The 17,054-nt window shown below is 36.4% G+C and overlaps 1 protein-coding gene across 3 annotated transcripts in view; it reads left to right on the top strand.

Annotated features, from left to right (window-relative positions):
• The window catches only part of BLTP3B (bridge-like lipid transfer protein family member 3B), a 104,004-nt gene extending 95,410 nt beyond the window's left edge, over positions 1–8,594 (top strand). For all 3 annotated transcript variants that reach the window (XM_082850027.1, XM_082850026.1, XM_082850025.1), the window contains exons 20-21: positions 6,456–6,649; positions 8,348–8,594. In XM_082850027.1, the coding sequence (XP_082706153.1) occupies positions 6,456–6,649; positions 8,348–8,467 (314 nt within the window). In that variant the 3' untranslated portion in view covers positions 8,468–8,594. The remainder of the gene's footprint in view (positions 1–6,455; positions 6,650–8,347) is intronic.
• The last annotated feature ends 8,460 nt before the right edge of the window (positions 8,595–17,054 follow it).

Here is a 17,054-nt window from a genome sequence, read left to right as displayed (position 1 = left end):
TGTCATTGACATAAAAATGTACCAGAAAATAAAATATTTTTAAATTAATTAATTAATTTTATTTTTGGCTGCGTTGGGTCTTTGTTGCGGTGTGGGGGGTTACTCTTCGTTGCAGTGCGTGAGCTTCTCGTTGCAGAGCACGGGCTCTAAGCACACGGGCTTCAGTAGTTGTGACACACAGGCTCAGTAGTTGTGGCGCACGGGCTTAGTTGCTCCGCAGTATGTGGGATCTTCCCAGACCAGGGCTCTAACCTGTGTCCCCTGCATTGGCAGGTGGATTCTTAACCACTGCGCCACCAGGGAAGTCCCAAATAAAATATCTATACTTGACAAAATTTGAAACAATCCTTGCTCTAACTGTTGGGGATTTATTGGCAACTGAGTGAGATTAATTACTATTTGCTAAAGAAAACAAAAACAAATATTTGTTTTAAATGAGAGGTTTATAATATCTAAAGAAAAATATCCACTTGCATACACATAATGGAGAAATAAAGAATTAAATAAACATCAATTTAATGAGTAAAAACTAATTTAAAATCAAGGTGCTTTGAAAAAATTTTCTCTGTATTTTCCCCTATATTTCTTATCTATATTTGACAATTAGTGAAATATCAATACATATTTTACCAATTGTGAACTGTATTTTAATGTAGTAGCTAAGGCAAAAGTGAGTCACTGATACAGCAAGGGCATATATTTGCAAGAAGATCATTTCAATATGGAAACTCCATTTGGATTTGTCTTTAAAGTTGTATGGGTAAAAAAAAAAAATCACATAGAGGGACTTCCCTGGCGGTCCATCGGTTAAGACTCTGCGCTTCCATTGCAGGGGGCGCAGGTTCGATCCCTGGTCGGGGAACTAAGATCCCACATGCCCTGTGGTGTGGCCAAAAAAAAAAAATCACATATTTATCTTTTCAGAATATGTCACATATTTATACACTTCATTTCTTACATTTTTGAAAACTCTTGCTCCTTATCAAATGTTTTACATTTTAGGAATATAATTTTTCTTATTTCATGTTTTTACAGTGACACTTGGATCTTTTCAGCAAAGCCATTTAGGTAGTGATGAAATGTTAGAGAAAAGCATATCCTAGATTTTCTTTAAGTGGGCATTAAAACTCAGGGTATTATTTAAATTTAGCAGCAGTACTCATGTATATAAAATTTTCTTTTTAAGCATTACTTTTTAAAAAAAATATTTATTTATTTTTGGCTGCATTGGGTCTTCGTTGCTGCGCACAGGCTTTCTCTAGTTGTGGCCAGTGGGGGCTACTCTTTGTTGCTGTGCACAGGCATCTCATTGCAGTGGCTTCTCTTGTTGCAGACCGTGGGCTCTAGGCGTACAGCCTTCAGTAGCTGTGGCACGCAGGCTCAGTAGTTGTGGCTCGCAGGCTCTAGAGCACAGGCTCAGTAGTTGTGGCGCACAGGCCTAGTTGCTCTGTGGCATGTGGGATTTTCCTGGACCAGAGCTTGAACCCGTGTCCCCTGCATTGGCAGGTGGATTCTTAACCACTGTGCCACCAGGGAAGTCCTGTAAATTGTTGATGTACCTTTCAAAAGCTCATTGAGACGATGGAAAAGTTTGTTGTGTTATTCAGGATATTAGCATTGTACAAAATTTAAGACAATTTATTTTAAAGTAGTTTTCCATTGTCTCTGGAAAGAACAACATGTTTTAAGCATAAGCAAGTATGCTTTGTTTTATACAGAGTGTCTCATGTTTTATTTCAGTGTATTCCTAAGAGCAGTATCATGAAGCAGATTACATTATGTTATTTTTCCTATCATGTGGAAATGAATTGCATGAGGGTCTTTGGTGTATGATGTATGTAATGTAACACATAGTCTAATGTGTCGCACATAAAGCTTGTATGATAATGTATCATAAATACGACTCAAATTAATATATTAGCCATGATAAACAAGTATTTAACAGTTTTATTTGCTTCTTAGAATTTTGAAGCACTTTGGGTAAATAATTTGAATGGCCCTACTTTCTCAAGTAGCTCTTTAAGAAATTTTCAAGTATGGGCATTCCCTGGTGGTCTATTGATTAGGATTTGGTGCTTTCACTGCGTGGCCCAGGTTCAATCCCTGGTTGGGGAACTGAGATCCTGCAAGCCACGTGGCACAGCCAAAAGAGAAAAATAAGGAAAGAAATTTTGAGGTATGCTGAGTTTTTCTCCCTTAAAACAAATTTATTTAGCCAACAGGAGCATTCAGAATAATCTGACTAGTAGGTGTTTCAAAAATTAGTTTTAGGTGTTTGTTGCTGTGATAATAGCAGCTTACCTAATATTTTTATTTACTCCTTCCTGTTCTTTTAGTGTACTATGAGGTATACTTGCAGCTGCTCTGGATGTGATTAAATAAAGTTCATCATGAAGGAATAGGTGTTTTTTTGTTTTTATTTATTTATCTATTTATTGCCACTTATCATAGTACTCCACACTTCTTGGGAAAGACTAGTTTTTCAGTAAAGAGAAAGTTAAAATAATTTTTCAGAAAATTACAAAGGTATACTACAATTTCTTGTTGCTCCAGTGAAATATGACTAATTGAGTAACTTAATAACACTATTATAAGAGAAAAAGATAGAAAATGTTTGTTGTGTATGTGTTTGGGTGTGTGTGTGTGTGTGTGTATATATATGTATGTGTGTATATATATATATATATAGTATGTGTGTATATCCTATGCCATTTGCTGTTAATTAATTTTAATAGTAGTGTCCTGTCTCTCAACATGTCTTGCACCCAACACACCTAGGACCTGGCATACTCCCATCTGAGAGAGTGGCCATTGTGGCATTGACTCCCAGCAAAAGTGTTGTTAGGGAGTACCTCCCAATAGATTATATTGGAATGTTGGGGGTAGGATGGGGCATTGTATATTTAATGGTCTGTGATGAACAACTCTTTGCCATATACAGCCTTAGAATCATTGCCATAATACTTCCTCACTGGGAATGAGGGAAGAATTTTTAAATTACTAAACCTAAGGAGTAGTGTAAAACCTAAACTCGGAAGAGTGCCTGTATGACACTCAGAGAAGACAAATGAATAGACATCTTCTGTCTGAATAAACAGAGAACTGTTAAAACCTCGATTTAAAGTCAAGTATTTATTGAACACCTGCTGTGGTACTAACAGCAGTTAATATTTGAATAATGCTTTCCAGTTTGTTAAGTTCTTTTACATTAAATATTGACTCACTTAATTCTTACCATAACCCTTTGAGATAATTAAGGCAAGTATTCTTATCATCTCCTTTTTGCAAATGAAGAAATTAAAGTTTAGATAAGTTGAATGGCTTGTCCAAGGTACAAGATCTAGAAAGTAACTAGCAGAGCCTATGCGAGGGGAAAAGTGTACATTGTCGTAAGGTGCACATTTCATCCATGAGGGGCATGGATTTGTTCATCAAAATTTGTCTTAAAAACTAGAAAGAAGGGCTTCCCTGGTGGCGCAGTGGTTGAGAGTCCGCCTGCCGATGCAGGGGACACGGATTCGTGCCCCGGTCCAGGAGGATCCCACATGCCGCGAAGCGGCTAGGCCCGTGAGCCATGGCTGCTGAGCCTGCGCGTCCGGAGCCTGTGCTCCGCAACGGGAGAGGCCACAACAGTGAGAGGCCCGCGCACCGCAAAAAAAAAAAAACTAGAAAGAAGCTCTTTTAAAGTAAATAAAAGGAAATACGTCTTTCTATAGTAATAGACTCCAATTACCCTTGTCAGTTACAGGTTCTCTCCTTTCCTATCCCTTTCCAGTCCCTCCCATCTTTACACTTGCTTCTTCCTGCCTCTTCCTCCTCATTCCTCCCCTTCTTATCTCTTCCTTTTCCCTTCCTACCTGCTTCTCCCTACTTATCTCTCCCTCTTTTTTTTCTAATTGAAGTATTGTTGATTCACAATATTATATTAGTTTCAGGTGTACAGTATAGTGATTCAATATTTTTATAGATTATACTTCATTACAAGTTATTACAAGATAATGCCTATACTTCTCTGTGCTATACAATATATCCTTGTTGTTTATCTATTTTATACCTAGTAGTTTGTATCTCTTAGTCTCATATTCCTCATTTGCCCCTCCCTGCTTTCTTCTCCCTTTCGGTAACCACTGGTTTGTTTTCTGTATCTGTGAGTCTGTTTCTGTTCAGAGCAGCACTCTTTACAGTAGCCAAGATATGGAAGCAACCCAAATGGATAAAGAAGATATGAGATATATATATATAAACACACACACTGTGGAATATTACTCAACCATAAAAAAGAATGAATTCTGCCATTTACAGCAACATGAGTGTACCTAGAGAATATTAAGCTTAGTGAAATAAATCAGACAGAGAAAAAGAAATACTAATGATTTCACTTATATGTGGAATCTAAAATTTAGGTACTACAAATGAGTGTATATGCAAAACAGACTCACAGTTAACTCTCCGTCTTTATCTCCAGTTACAGCTACATCCCTCTTCCTCTTTTCCCATCCTCACTCCTCTGTCTCCTCCACTCTCTAGCTCTCTCTCCTCCCTCCTCCTCTATTTCATTCCTTCTTTTTCTCTTCCCATATTTCTTCCTCTTCTCTTCTTTCCCTCTCCTTCCCTTTTCTCTCCTCATTCCACCTGCCAGTGATTGAAATAAAATGGGTTTCAGAATTGTTTGGTCAGTGGTTTTTTCTTTATTCTTAGGATCCCATGAGTAGTGAGATATAGGCTAAATAAAATGGGTCTTGGGCCCTCTATTTTTCTCACTACAGCCTATGTAACTCAGCTTTTTTTTTTTTTTTAGTTCATATTAGCATTCTATGTCAGATTTCATTTAAAAGAAGAGTTTTGCTCCTCTACAAGTTTGAAAAACAAAAGTATGTTATAAATTTGTAATCAAGTAGAATTTTAGGGGTGTTATTAATTTTTTGAGGTTGAAAGAGTGGAGAATTTGGCTTTTCCATGGCATAGTACTTTAGGATTTCTCTTACAGTCACTGCCAAGCTGAATTGTATGCTAGTCTGAACCAGTACAACAGTTTTTGTAGTTTTTTTCCTAGTTAATACTACTAAAAACATAATCAGTACAGGACAAAATTATAAAAAGTAGTTTCTGATTTGAGACCACTGTAATATAATGAACCCAAAAACAAACCAAAACTCAACTTGATGTCATTTATCCATGTTGATGGAACTATTCCATTTTTATATATACAGAATAGGGGTAAAATTGATGGAACCATTATGGAGGCTAATTTGGCAATATGAACAAAAGCTTTAAAAAATATTTTTGTTCTTTGATTTAGCTAAACCCTTCTGGAAATCTTTTTTTTTTTTTTTTTTGCGGTACGCGGGCCTCTCACTGTTGTGGCCTCTCCTGTTGCGGAGCACAGGCTCCGGACGCGCAGGCTTAGTGGCCACGGCTCACAGGCCCGGCCGCTCTGTGGCATGTGGGATCCTCCTGGACCGGGGCACGAACCCGTGTTCCCTGCATCGGCAGGCGGACTCTCAACCACCGTGCCACCAGGGAAGCCCTGGAAATCTTTTTAAGGGGAAAAATTATTTTGAGCAGTATTACTCTTTTGTCTGCTCAGTGTAATTTGATATGGTGAACTGCCTTTCTATCATGACTGTTGCATGTGATTTTGATGGACTTAGCAATCATATAACCCTATCACAAAAATGGAGATGGGACCCAGCAGGGCCAGTCAAAAGATTTCAGCCCTTGGGACACTGAGTGATACATGAATGGACTGTGACCCAAGCATTCTGAGTCTTTTTTTGTGAATTGAAAAGGACACTGAGAGAGAAGGGGTCACAGGCTGTAAAACTTACTTGTTTGGGGTCACCAGAGTCTACCTTTGCCATCATATGACTGAACTAACCCAGAAGAGAAGAAAAGTGGACCTGAGAAGTAGAGAGAGTCAGGTTCCTAAATTGACACTCCTGAGGACATCATATGAATTTCAGTATCTGGCTATACCTGAAGCACCATCACTTGTTTTTGATTACTGATTTAATCTCTTTACCTGTTGTATTTGTGTCTATTTTGGTAGCTTGTGTCTTTGTAGGAATTTTTCTATTTCATCTAAGCTATCTAATTTATTAGTATACAGTTCTTCACAGTATTCCTTTACAATTATTTTTATTTCTATTAGGTTGATAGTAACGTCCCCTCTTCCATTTCTGATTCTAGTAATTTGTTTCCTTTTTTATTTTTTGGTCCATCTAACTAAGGTTTTATCAATTTTATTCATCTTTTCAACAGATGAGCTTTTGGTTTTGATTTTGTTCATCTTTTCAATGAATGAGCTTTTTTGTTTTATTGACTTTATTGTTTTTCTGTTTCATAATGTCTTCCTACTAATAGAGATACTCATTTTTAAATTAGTTTTTCACAAGAGAACTTAAGATTTATCAAGTATTTAGAAATGTTATCTGAGTATTTATTTGTTGTATTAGATTCTCAGATGCTTAACACTAGAAATGATTTGAAAGAAGATGTCAAAAGTGATTCAGTGCTGCTTACCAGTGGAAAGTGTGATCTGAAAAAACAACACAGTGTCACTCAAGCCACTCAGACGAGCCCAGAGGTTCCTTGGCCTTCTCAGTCAGGCAACTTTCCTGAGTGCTCCTTTGACTTTACTAGGGAACAGGTAATGGAAAAACTAGTTCATTCTCATTCAGTTTCAGCAATTAAAATAAATATTAAATAGTTAAGACATTATTTACTTATTTAACATTTGTTGAGTGCTTGTTATATGCCAGGCACTGTGTTAGATGCTGTTGATACAGTGTTGAGCAAGGTATGGACATCCCCAGCCTTCACAGAGTTTGTAGTCTGATGGAAGATAAAGGAGTAAGTGTGAGACAGTGCCAGTTTCTGGAATCCACGAAGGCTTCTTGGAAGATATATTCATTTTGATGTCTTATTTTTAAGTTGCAAAAGTATTGTTACATTTCAGAACTTTGGAAAAATATTTTAAAACAACTCTAACATATTGTAACCTCCTACAGTGCTGTCAGTATTTTTAAATTTTTCCTCCCAGGCTCTTTCCATAATTTTTCTAAACAATTACTATTCTAGTGTATATAACTGTATTTTTTTTTACATAACATTGTTTAACAGATATCTTCCATATTACTACATATGCTTCATATATGTATTCTATTTGTTTTTTTAATTCAAGTATAGTCGATGCTTCATATTTATTGTTAGTGGCAGATTAATATGGGTGTGGACGTGTTGTCATTTCTAAATATTCCTCTTAACATTTGTTAATATTTGAGTTGCTTCTTATTTTTTGCTGTTATCACATTTTGTCCAGCAGAATTTTAATTCTCTATGATAGAACCACAGAATGAGTTCACTCATCTGTTTAACAGGATTTGTTGGATGTCAACTCTAAGCTAAGGATATAGAATTGTAACAGTATACCACTCCCTGTCTATTAAGAAACTCAAAGTTTAGTGGGAAAGACAGAAGCGTGTAAACAGTAGTCAGAACATACTGTTTCATGTGTTATATGTACTAGAGTTTGGGAAGTATAGTGAAATACCCAACTTGGTCTGTAAGGCAGGCATTCTTAAGCTGGTACTAAAAGGTCTGAGAACTCTTTGAAATTGAACGAATTTATTTTAATATATCTGTGTAAATGTGTTTTCCTGTGGAGAAAGTTTTATCACATCTTCCTGGTTAGGGGTTAGGGAATGGTTCTAAGAGGATAAAATGCTTGAACAGAGTCTTAATGAGGGGAGACCTATTGACATCTAGATGAAAATGTCTAATGAGATATTCAGAATGTGGGTCTGGGGCTCCAGAGAGAGGCTTGTGCTGCATCAGGCTATCTACAGTTATTGGAGCCACAGGAGTAGATGAGATCATCTAAGAGAGTGGCTCCAGTGATAAGAGAAGGCGACCAATTATGGAATTTAATAGAATACGAAAAATTTAAGGGTTATTAAACAGCTGAGGAAGAGATGAAAAGTCCATAGGTAGAGAGGGGTAAACAAGAAAGAACTGTAGCATAAAAGGCAAAAGAGGAGAGAGGCTTAGCAAGGAGTGGTAAGGCAGCAGCATCTTAAGAGAAATTGAAATTAAACAAAATCACTATTAGATTTGGAAATTAGAAGTTAATTAGTGTTTTGAATTGCTGGGTCAAAACTTACGGACATTTTTAAGTGCTTGGTATGTGTTTCCAAATAAGTTCTCAAAGCAGTTTTCGGCTGAAGTGCATCCTCACCAGCGCTGGGTAATTTTACTGACTCATGTGTCACACCTTTGATACTGTATAAATAGTTTGTGTTTTCTGAAAATGGTTAAGTTTTCTTATTTTCCGAATTTATCATTTCAGCTCATGGAAGAGAATGAATCTCTTAAACAGGAATTGGCTAAAGCTAAAACAGCTCTTGCAGAAGCTCACTTGGAAAAAGATGCTCTTCTCCATCATATAAAGAAGATGACAGTTGAATAGCAGGAGTGGCAGTCAGAAACTCAAATTATAGCTCTGGAGTATGGTGGTTTTATTTATAATGTGATGTTTCCAGTTAGTGGAAGACTTTCCTTTTCATGAAAAGACAATAAAATGAAATAGAATGTGATGAAGTGGTGACTATTCCAAAGCCAGTTTAGAAAATACTAGGTACGGGCATTACAATCTTTTGGTTGTTTTGTGTTTTGGGGTTTAAACCCTCTTTTAAACTGGTGTGATATAAGGAAGTCAATGCATACTGTAATATAATTACCTGCCTAATGAATAGAAGATGTCATTTCCTAATTTTGATATTACATTATAGGCATTTTTTAAAAAGAAAAATTAAAATCTATGTGTTCCCACTATTTATCACTATTTGTTAATAATTTACTATTATTTACAAAGATTCAGATGCTTTTAGGGCTAATGTAAAATAAAAGGAGGCTTACATTTTAAATGTTATTAAAATTATGTACTTAAATCTATATTTAATTACTGTAAAAAAAAGTCCAATCAAATTAATAAATATCTAATGGCTTGGTTTGAAAATTCTAGAAAATCATCACCCTACTGCACTTATGAAGTAACTTGAAAATGTGAAAAAGAATCATTTTAAGTGATGGGTAAACTGTGTAAGTTGAAGCTATAATTTTCAACAAAGAAGATGGCACAAATGTTAAAATAAAAAGCATAAACTGTAAAAAAGCAAGACATTAGAGTATATGGCCAACTGATTTAAAAAGCATTATTTGTACATTCCTTTAAACATTTATTGTTAGAAGTAAAAGAGTAATTTAACTATCCTACTAAATTTAGCATTTGTAACTGTAAGAATTTTAACTAATACTATTTATATTAGTTCTTTACCTTCATCTTTCCTTTATTTAAGGAAGGGAATGTTTTCAGAGAATTTTCTTTTCACATACATAAAACAATTTCATACCATTCCTGTAGTATCACAACAGGTGGATGTTTGCACATGTCAAATTTATAATGCTAGTTTTGATTAAAGTTCTATGTGACTTATATATTATCTTCTATAATAAGAAAAACTGGTAAATTTTGAATTCTATTTTCTAGGGATTGTTAAGTTTGAAAGCAACATGAGAGAGAATCTCAATCATGCATTATGAAATAAAAGTTTATGAGTATTTAAGAAACAGAGGCTTTTAACAATTTAAAATATATTTCTGATAGAATTAAACTAAGTGGGGTCTATTTTAAAATTCACATTCTTAAACATAAATATATCCAAGATAGAACATGAACTAGCTGGACTGCTCTTTCTTTAAGATACTTGAAAATTTTCAACCACGTTCGGACACTTTATGGTGCTTTGCTTGTTTGGTATGACTTATATAGCCATCCCTCTATCTAAGTACTTGGAAGGAAATACATCTTTCATTTTATATTAAGTGTTGGAGTGATTTTAGATTTTATTGAAAATGGTACTGGCTTTTTTTTTTTTTTCTATAATGTCCATTTTAACTAACATTATTTAAAATACAGGCCCTGTTTTGGGAGCTAAGGATACAGCAAAGAACAAGTTAAATTGTTATTATTTTACCTCAGAGTGTTTTAAAAATCCTGATAAACCATTTTAATCTAAGACTATTATATAGTTTTAGATTAAAAGCAAAGGTCTAATTAAATATTTTAAATGTATAGCTTATATCCTTAGTAGAGTACTTTTGATCTGTAGGTATATAGTCAACAAAAGCAGTCTCTATTATAGAAAACCTGGATTGATGGGACATTAACTTCTTCAGAGCTTGCAGTGTTTCTCAGACTTGAGCTATTTGCTCTATATGAATTTTAAATTTATGATATATTATAATTATTTAGTGTTATAGATGCTGAATGTTTTTCTTATTTTCAATTTATTTGGCGTTCTCAAGAAAATCATGTAAACAGTAGAGATGGTAATTAATGTGGATCTGAACATTCTGTATGCTTTGTTAGATTTTTTAAAATTTATAGTGATTACTATTTTTATAGAGATTTAAAATTAATAAAACACTTCCAAAACCATTATGTAATTCCCACAGCAAACCTGGGAGGTAGGTATTATTCACATTTTAAAAGTTAAATAGAAACCTTAAGGCTCAGAAAGAACAAGTGACTTGACTGAAATCACAATAACCTGCTCTTTTTACTTACATCCCAATTATATGCTTTTATTTTATCTTATTCCTTATTTCACAGATTTTTTCCTGATGTGGGGAAAGGAATCACTTGTTGGTCTTTTATCTGTTTTTCTTTTAAACATAAATAATAATACTTCTAAAGTGTGTGTGTGTGTATGATGTGTGTATTATTCAAACTATTTAAAAGATACGGGGAGAATTTTTTTTAAGTTAACCCCAACCTTTTTAGCTGTGTGAGAAATATAGGAATCAACCTACCAGAGTTTTTAAATGACCACAAATTAGATATAAAGTTGCCATGTCTTTGCTAAATCCCTAGCAGAGATGTTAGTAATCAGGGGAAGAAAATGATACTTGTGTTTTCCTTTTTAATTTTACATATGTGAAAAACATTTTCTTGGCATCTTGTATTTTTTTTCTTTTCTCATTTTATCCTAGAATTCAAAAGATCACCATGTGACACTAGTTGTAATGAAACATTATTTTTATTTAAGCCATGTAAGAATGGCTATATAGGATTGCAGGCAAATATATGTGAAAAAATTAACCAGAAACTCCTTTTGGATTTTTATTGTAGTTATTGTTATTCAGTACTTGTCAGTATAGGGGTTAAAACTTCCTCTTTATGTTTTTATTAACGTATCCAATCTAAGGTACCACCATCACCCTGGTTTCCATGCTGGTAACCTAGAACTCCTCTTAGACACCTTCCTCTCCCTAACTGCAACCCCCCACCCCCAAATTAGTTCACTACTGCATCCTGTCATTTTACCTCGTAAATTTGTGTACTTCTCTTCACTTACCACCTTCCTAATCTAAGCTACCATCAGCACTTTTTACCTGCATTACTGCAGTCGACTCGTAACTGGTCTTCCTAAGCTACTCTGGCCTTCCTGATTCATTTTTATAGGCAGGGAGAATTCTCTTTTTTGAAGTGCAGTTTTAATCAAGGCAACCCACCTACCCCAGTTTCACCTCTAGCTTAAAACACATTAATGGCATTTCATTGCTCTTATGATTAAAACAAAAATATGTTGCCTATGAGATTATGTATTAGGGCCACTATTTATATTATAATTATGAACGTTGAAAAAGTTAATGTCTCAAAACATTAAAACAATGACTGGCACATCACCTTGAAGAGCATTTAATAGAGGTTAGTTATTATTATTACTTCTTAGTTTCATTTTGCACCATGTTTTACTTTCTTTGTCTTCTACCCTCATTGCACTTTAACTGTCTGGAATAAGTGAGAATCAAAGTGCCTCTTCCACCATAGGAACCTTTGTTCATGCTATTCCTTTGGCTTGAAGTACTTTCGTCGCTTAGTTAATTCCTGTTTGTCTTTTGGATCTCAGCTCATTCATCACTTCCTCAGGGAAGCATTCCCTAATTTCTTTCACCAGAGTAAGACCCACTGTTATACATTATCACGTGAACACATACCACTACTTAGCACTGAACACCTTTGTAATTTTATATGTTTTTGATTAATGTAGACCCTCTACATTGTAAACTCCATGAGGACAGGAATTGTGTGTGTTTTTGTTGCCACTGTTCAACTTTGTATTCCTTGTGCCTCATACAGTGCCTGGCACATAGTAGGTTCTCAATAAATTTGTTGAAAGAATAAAATGAATGGATGAGGTATCAAAGATGTTTTTCAGGTATTGAGTTCTTCCCCTCAGTTGGATTGAGGGGAAAGGGAACATAGGCATAAAAGTTGGAGGTGGTAGTTATTAAAAGTGGCAGACTACTTGAGTCCATAGGGAAAGAAAAAGATGGAGAATGGATAAATTTGCCATATTATGTCCTTCTGAATTTTAAATACCTGAAATTCTAGATGATTTATCACAAATCATCACAAAAGAGAAAATTAGCACATCGATTCATACAGGCACTGCAGTGCCAGAATGTCATCTGGCTTTGATTGTAACATATGGTGTTGCGGCTGTTGAGATCTGCCAGTCCTGTCAGCTAAACAGAATGGAAATAAGGCCAAAAAAGTAGTGGCTGAAATAGTTTTCAATTTTGAGAAATTGATACACAGGGTCAGTTGTGCCTAATTCCTTAAGGTGTTAACAGTCTCATTTTACCTTGCACCCAGGGATGCTAAAGAGAATAAATTTTGAGCTATGTTTCAATTTCCTTTTAGAATAAGATACCCAAAGATGGAATTATGCAGGATATATATAGAAACATTAAAGAAGTAATGTTTTTAAACACTGATTTCTTCATTAAATTATAATACTTGACATTTAAAAAAAATTTTGCTGCTTTTTTGAGAAGTACAAAAATTAAGGTAACATGAAGCAAAAATGTAAGCATGATGATTTTTATAAGCCATTAGGTATTAACTAATAGATCATTGTACACTGGAGGGAAATTCATGTTAATGTTACAATATTGAAATTCAATATAAGTGCTGCCCACACTACTGGGCTGGTAGGTCTGAGGATTTGAAACTCTTTTACGAGAAAAATTTTAAGACATATGAAATCAACTAAATGTCTTTTTTTTCTATTTGTATAGTATGATAGTTTTTTCTAGTCTTAGAAAAAAAAAATGTATCACTACATCACCAAGAGGAGTAATCAGGGTTTTAAAAGATTTTGAAACCATTTAGATTAAAAGGCAATAGTAAATAATTTATACATTAGGTTTTATTTTCACTTTGCTTGTGTCACTAATCAAAAGTCAATTCATTCTTTCCAATAACTTATATTAAGCTGATTGAATGGTAAGTAAAATTTCTCATTCTTGACTTTAATTCTTCACTTTTATGTGAAGACATATTTGATTGTTTAGGTGAAGAAATATACCTGAGCGTTTTGGAGTTTAAGAGAGTACAGTGAGGTGATTAACCCTCTTCTTGCAACCACTTAGGAGAATTGTTTTATTGATGTAACAAAAAACTCAAATACTGAATTACAACCATCAAGACTGAGAATTTTAAAAATAAAAGAGAGACCTTCAAGATGGCAGAGGAGTAAGATGTGGAGATCACCTTCCTCCCCACAAATACATCAGAAATACATCTACATTTGGAAAAACTCATACAGAACATCTATGGAATGCTGGCAGAAGACCTCACACTTCCTAAAAGGCAAGAAACTCCCCACGTACCTGGGTAGGGCAAAAGAAAAAAGAGAAAACAGAGACAAGAGAATAGGGATGGGACCTGCACCTCTGGGAGGGAGCTGTGAAGAAGGAAAAGTTTCCACACGCTAGGAAGCCCCTTCACTGGCGGAGATGGGGGGTGGCAGGGGGGAAGCTTCGGAGCCACGGAGGAGAGCACAGCAATAGGGGTGCAGAGGGCAAAGTGGAGAGATTCCCGCACAGAGGACTGCTGCTGACCAGCACTCATCAGCCTGAGAGGCTTGTGTGCTCACCCACCGGGGCGGGTGGGGGCTGGGAGCTGAGGCTCGGGCTTCAGAGGTCAGATCCCAAGGGAAGGAGTTGGGTTGGCTGCGTGAACACAGCCTTAAGGGGGCTAGTGCACCACAGGTAGCCAGGAGGGAGTCCGGGAAACAGTCTGGATCTGCCCAAGAGACCACTGTTTCAGGGTGTGGGAGGGGAGGGGATTCAAAGCACCGCCTAAATGAGCTCCAGAGATGGGTTCGAGCTGTGGCTATCAATGTGGATGACAGAGATGGGCATGAAATGCTAAGGCTGCTGCTGCAGCCACCAAAAAGCCTGTGTGCAAGCATGGGTTACTATCCACAAATCCGCTTCCAGGAGCTGTGCAGCCCACCACTGCCAGGTTCCCATGATCCAGGAACAACTTCCCTGGCAGAACACACGGCGCACCCCAGGCTGTTGCAATGTCATGCTGCTGCAGGCTCGCCCTGCATTCCGTACCCCTTCTTCCCCCTGGCCTGAGTGAGCCAGAGCCCCCAAAGCAGCTGCTCCTTTAACCCCATCTTGTCTGAGCGAAGAACAGATGCCTTCAGGTGACCTACATGCAGAGGCGGGGCCAAATCCAGAGCTGAACCCCAGGAGGTTGGCGAACAAAGAAGAGAAGGAAATTTCTCCCTGCTTGGAAGCAACTGTAGACTTGCGGTTTGCTTTCTGCATCTAATGTGTTTCTGGTTTTATGTTTATCTTAGTATTTAGAGTTTATTATCATTGGTAGGTTAGTTTATTGATTTGGTTGCTCTCTTCCTTTATATATATATATTTTTTCCTTTTTCTCTTTTTCTGAGTGTGTATGTATATGCTTCTTTGTGGGATTTTGTCTGTATAACTTTGCTTTTACCATTTCTCCTAGGGTTCTGTCCGTTTTTTGGGTTTTTTTTTTAGTATAGTTTTCAGTGCTTGCTTTCATTGGTGGATTTGTTGTTGTTTGGTTTGGCTGCTGTCTTCCTTCTTTCGTTTTTTTTCTATATTTTTATTAATTTTTAATATTTTTTAATTTTAATTATTTTATTTTATTTTGTAGTTTTCTTTCTTTCTATTTTTCTCCCTTTTTTTCTGAGCCATTGGCTGACAGGGACTTGCTGCTTCAGCCAGGTGTCAGGCCTGTGCCTCTGAGGTGGGAGAGCCGAGCTCAGGACATTGGTCTACTAGAGACCTCCCGGCTCCATGTGATGTCAAATGGTGGAAGCTCTCACAGAGATCTCCACCTTAACGCTAAGACCCAGCTCCACTCAACCACCAGCAAGCTCCAGTTGTGGACACCCTATGCCAAACAACTAGTAAGACAAGAACACAAACCCACCCATTAGCAGAGAGGCTGCCTAAAACAAGGTCACAGACACCCAAAAACACACTACTGGACGCAGACCTGCCCACCAGAAAGACAAGATACAGCCTCGTCCACTAGAACACAGGCACCAGTCCCCTCCACCAGGAAGCGTACACAACCCAATGAACCAACCTTAGCCACTGGGGACAGACGCCAAAAACAATGGGAAATACGAACCTGCAGCCTGAGAAAAGGATACCCCAAACACAGTAAGTGAAGCAAAATGAGAAGACACAGAAACACAGCAGATGAAGGAGCAAGGTAAAAATCCAGCAGACCAAACAAATGAAGAGGAAATAGGCAGTCTACCTGGAAAAGAATTCAGAGTAAAGATACTAAAGATGATCCAAAATCTTGGGAAAAGAATGGAGAAAATACAAGAAACGTTTAACAAGGACCTAGAAGAATTAAAGAACAAACAAACAGTGATGAACAACACAATAAATGAAATTAAAAATTCTCCAGAAGGAATCAATAGAGTAACTGAGACAGAAGAACAGATAAGTGACCTGCAAGATAAAATAGTGGAAATAACTACTGCAGAGCAGAATAAAGAAAAAAGAAAAGAATTGAGAACAGTCTCAGAGACCTCTGGCACAACATTAAGCAGACCAACATTTGAATTATAGGAGTCCCAGAAGAAGAAGAGAAAAGGGGCTGAAAAAATATTTGAAGAGATTATAGGTGAAAACTTACCTAATAAGGGAAAGGAAATAGTCGATCAAGTCCAGGAAGCACAAAGGGTGCCATACAGGATAAATCCAAGACACATATTAAACAATCAAAAATTAAATACAAAGTAAAAATATTAAAAGCAACAAGGGAAAAACAATAACTAACACACAGGGAATCCCCATAAGGTTAACAGCTGATCTTTCAGCAGAAACTCTGCAAGCCAGAACGGAGTTGCAGGGCATACTGAAAGTGATGAAAGCGAAAAACCTACAGCCAAGATGACTACACAGCAAGGATCTCATTCAGAATTGATGGAGAAATTAAAACCTTTACAGACAAGCAAAAGCTAAGACAATTCAGCACCACCAAATGAGCCTTACAACTAATGCTAAAGGAACTTCTCTAGGCAGGAAACACAAGTGAAGGAAAAGACCTACAATAACAAACCCCAAACAATTAAGAAAATGGTAATAGGAACATACATATCGATAGTTACCTTAAATGTAGATGGATTAAATGCTCCAACCAAAAGACATAGACTGACTAAATGGATGCAAAAACAAGACCCATATATATTCTGTCTACAAGAGACCCACTTCAGACTTAGGGACCATAGAGACTGAAAGTGAGGGGATGGAAAAAGATATTCCATGCAAATGGAAATCAGAAGAAAGCTGGAGTAGCAATTCTCATATCAGACAAAATAGACTTTAAAATAAAGATTATTACAAGAGGCAAAGAAGAACACTAGGTAATGATCAAGGGATCAATGCAAGAAGAAGATATAACGATTATAAATATTTAAGGAGCACCTCAATACATAAGGGAAATGCTAACAGTCATAAAAGGGAAAATCGACAGTTAAAACAACCGTAGTAGGGGACTTTAACACCCCACTTTCACCAATGGACAGATCAACCAAAATGGAAATAAATAAGGAAACACAAGCTTTAAATGCTACATTAAACAAGATGGACTTAATTGATATTTATAGGATATTCCATCCAGAAACAACAGA

This window comes from Leucopleurus acutus (assembly GCF_964270905.1).
Source record: "Leucopleurus acutus genome assembly, chromosome: 11".
NCBI classification, from domain to species: Eukaryota; Metazoa; Chordata; class Mammalia; order Artiodactyla; family Delphinidae; genus Leucopleurus; species Leucopleurus acutus.
The sequence above is the reverse complement of the archived record's forward strand: the minus strand, read 5'-3'. Positions and strand labels throughout refer to the sequence as shown.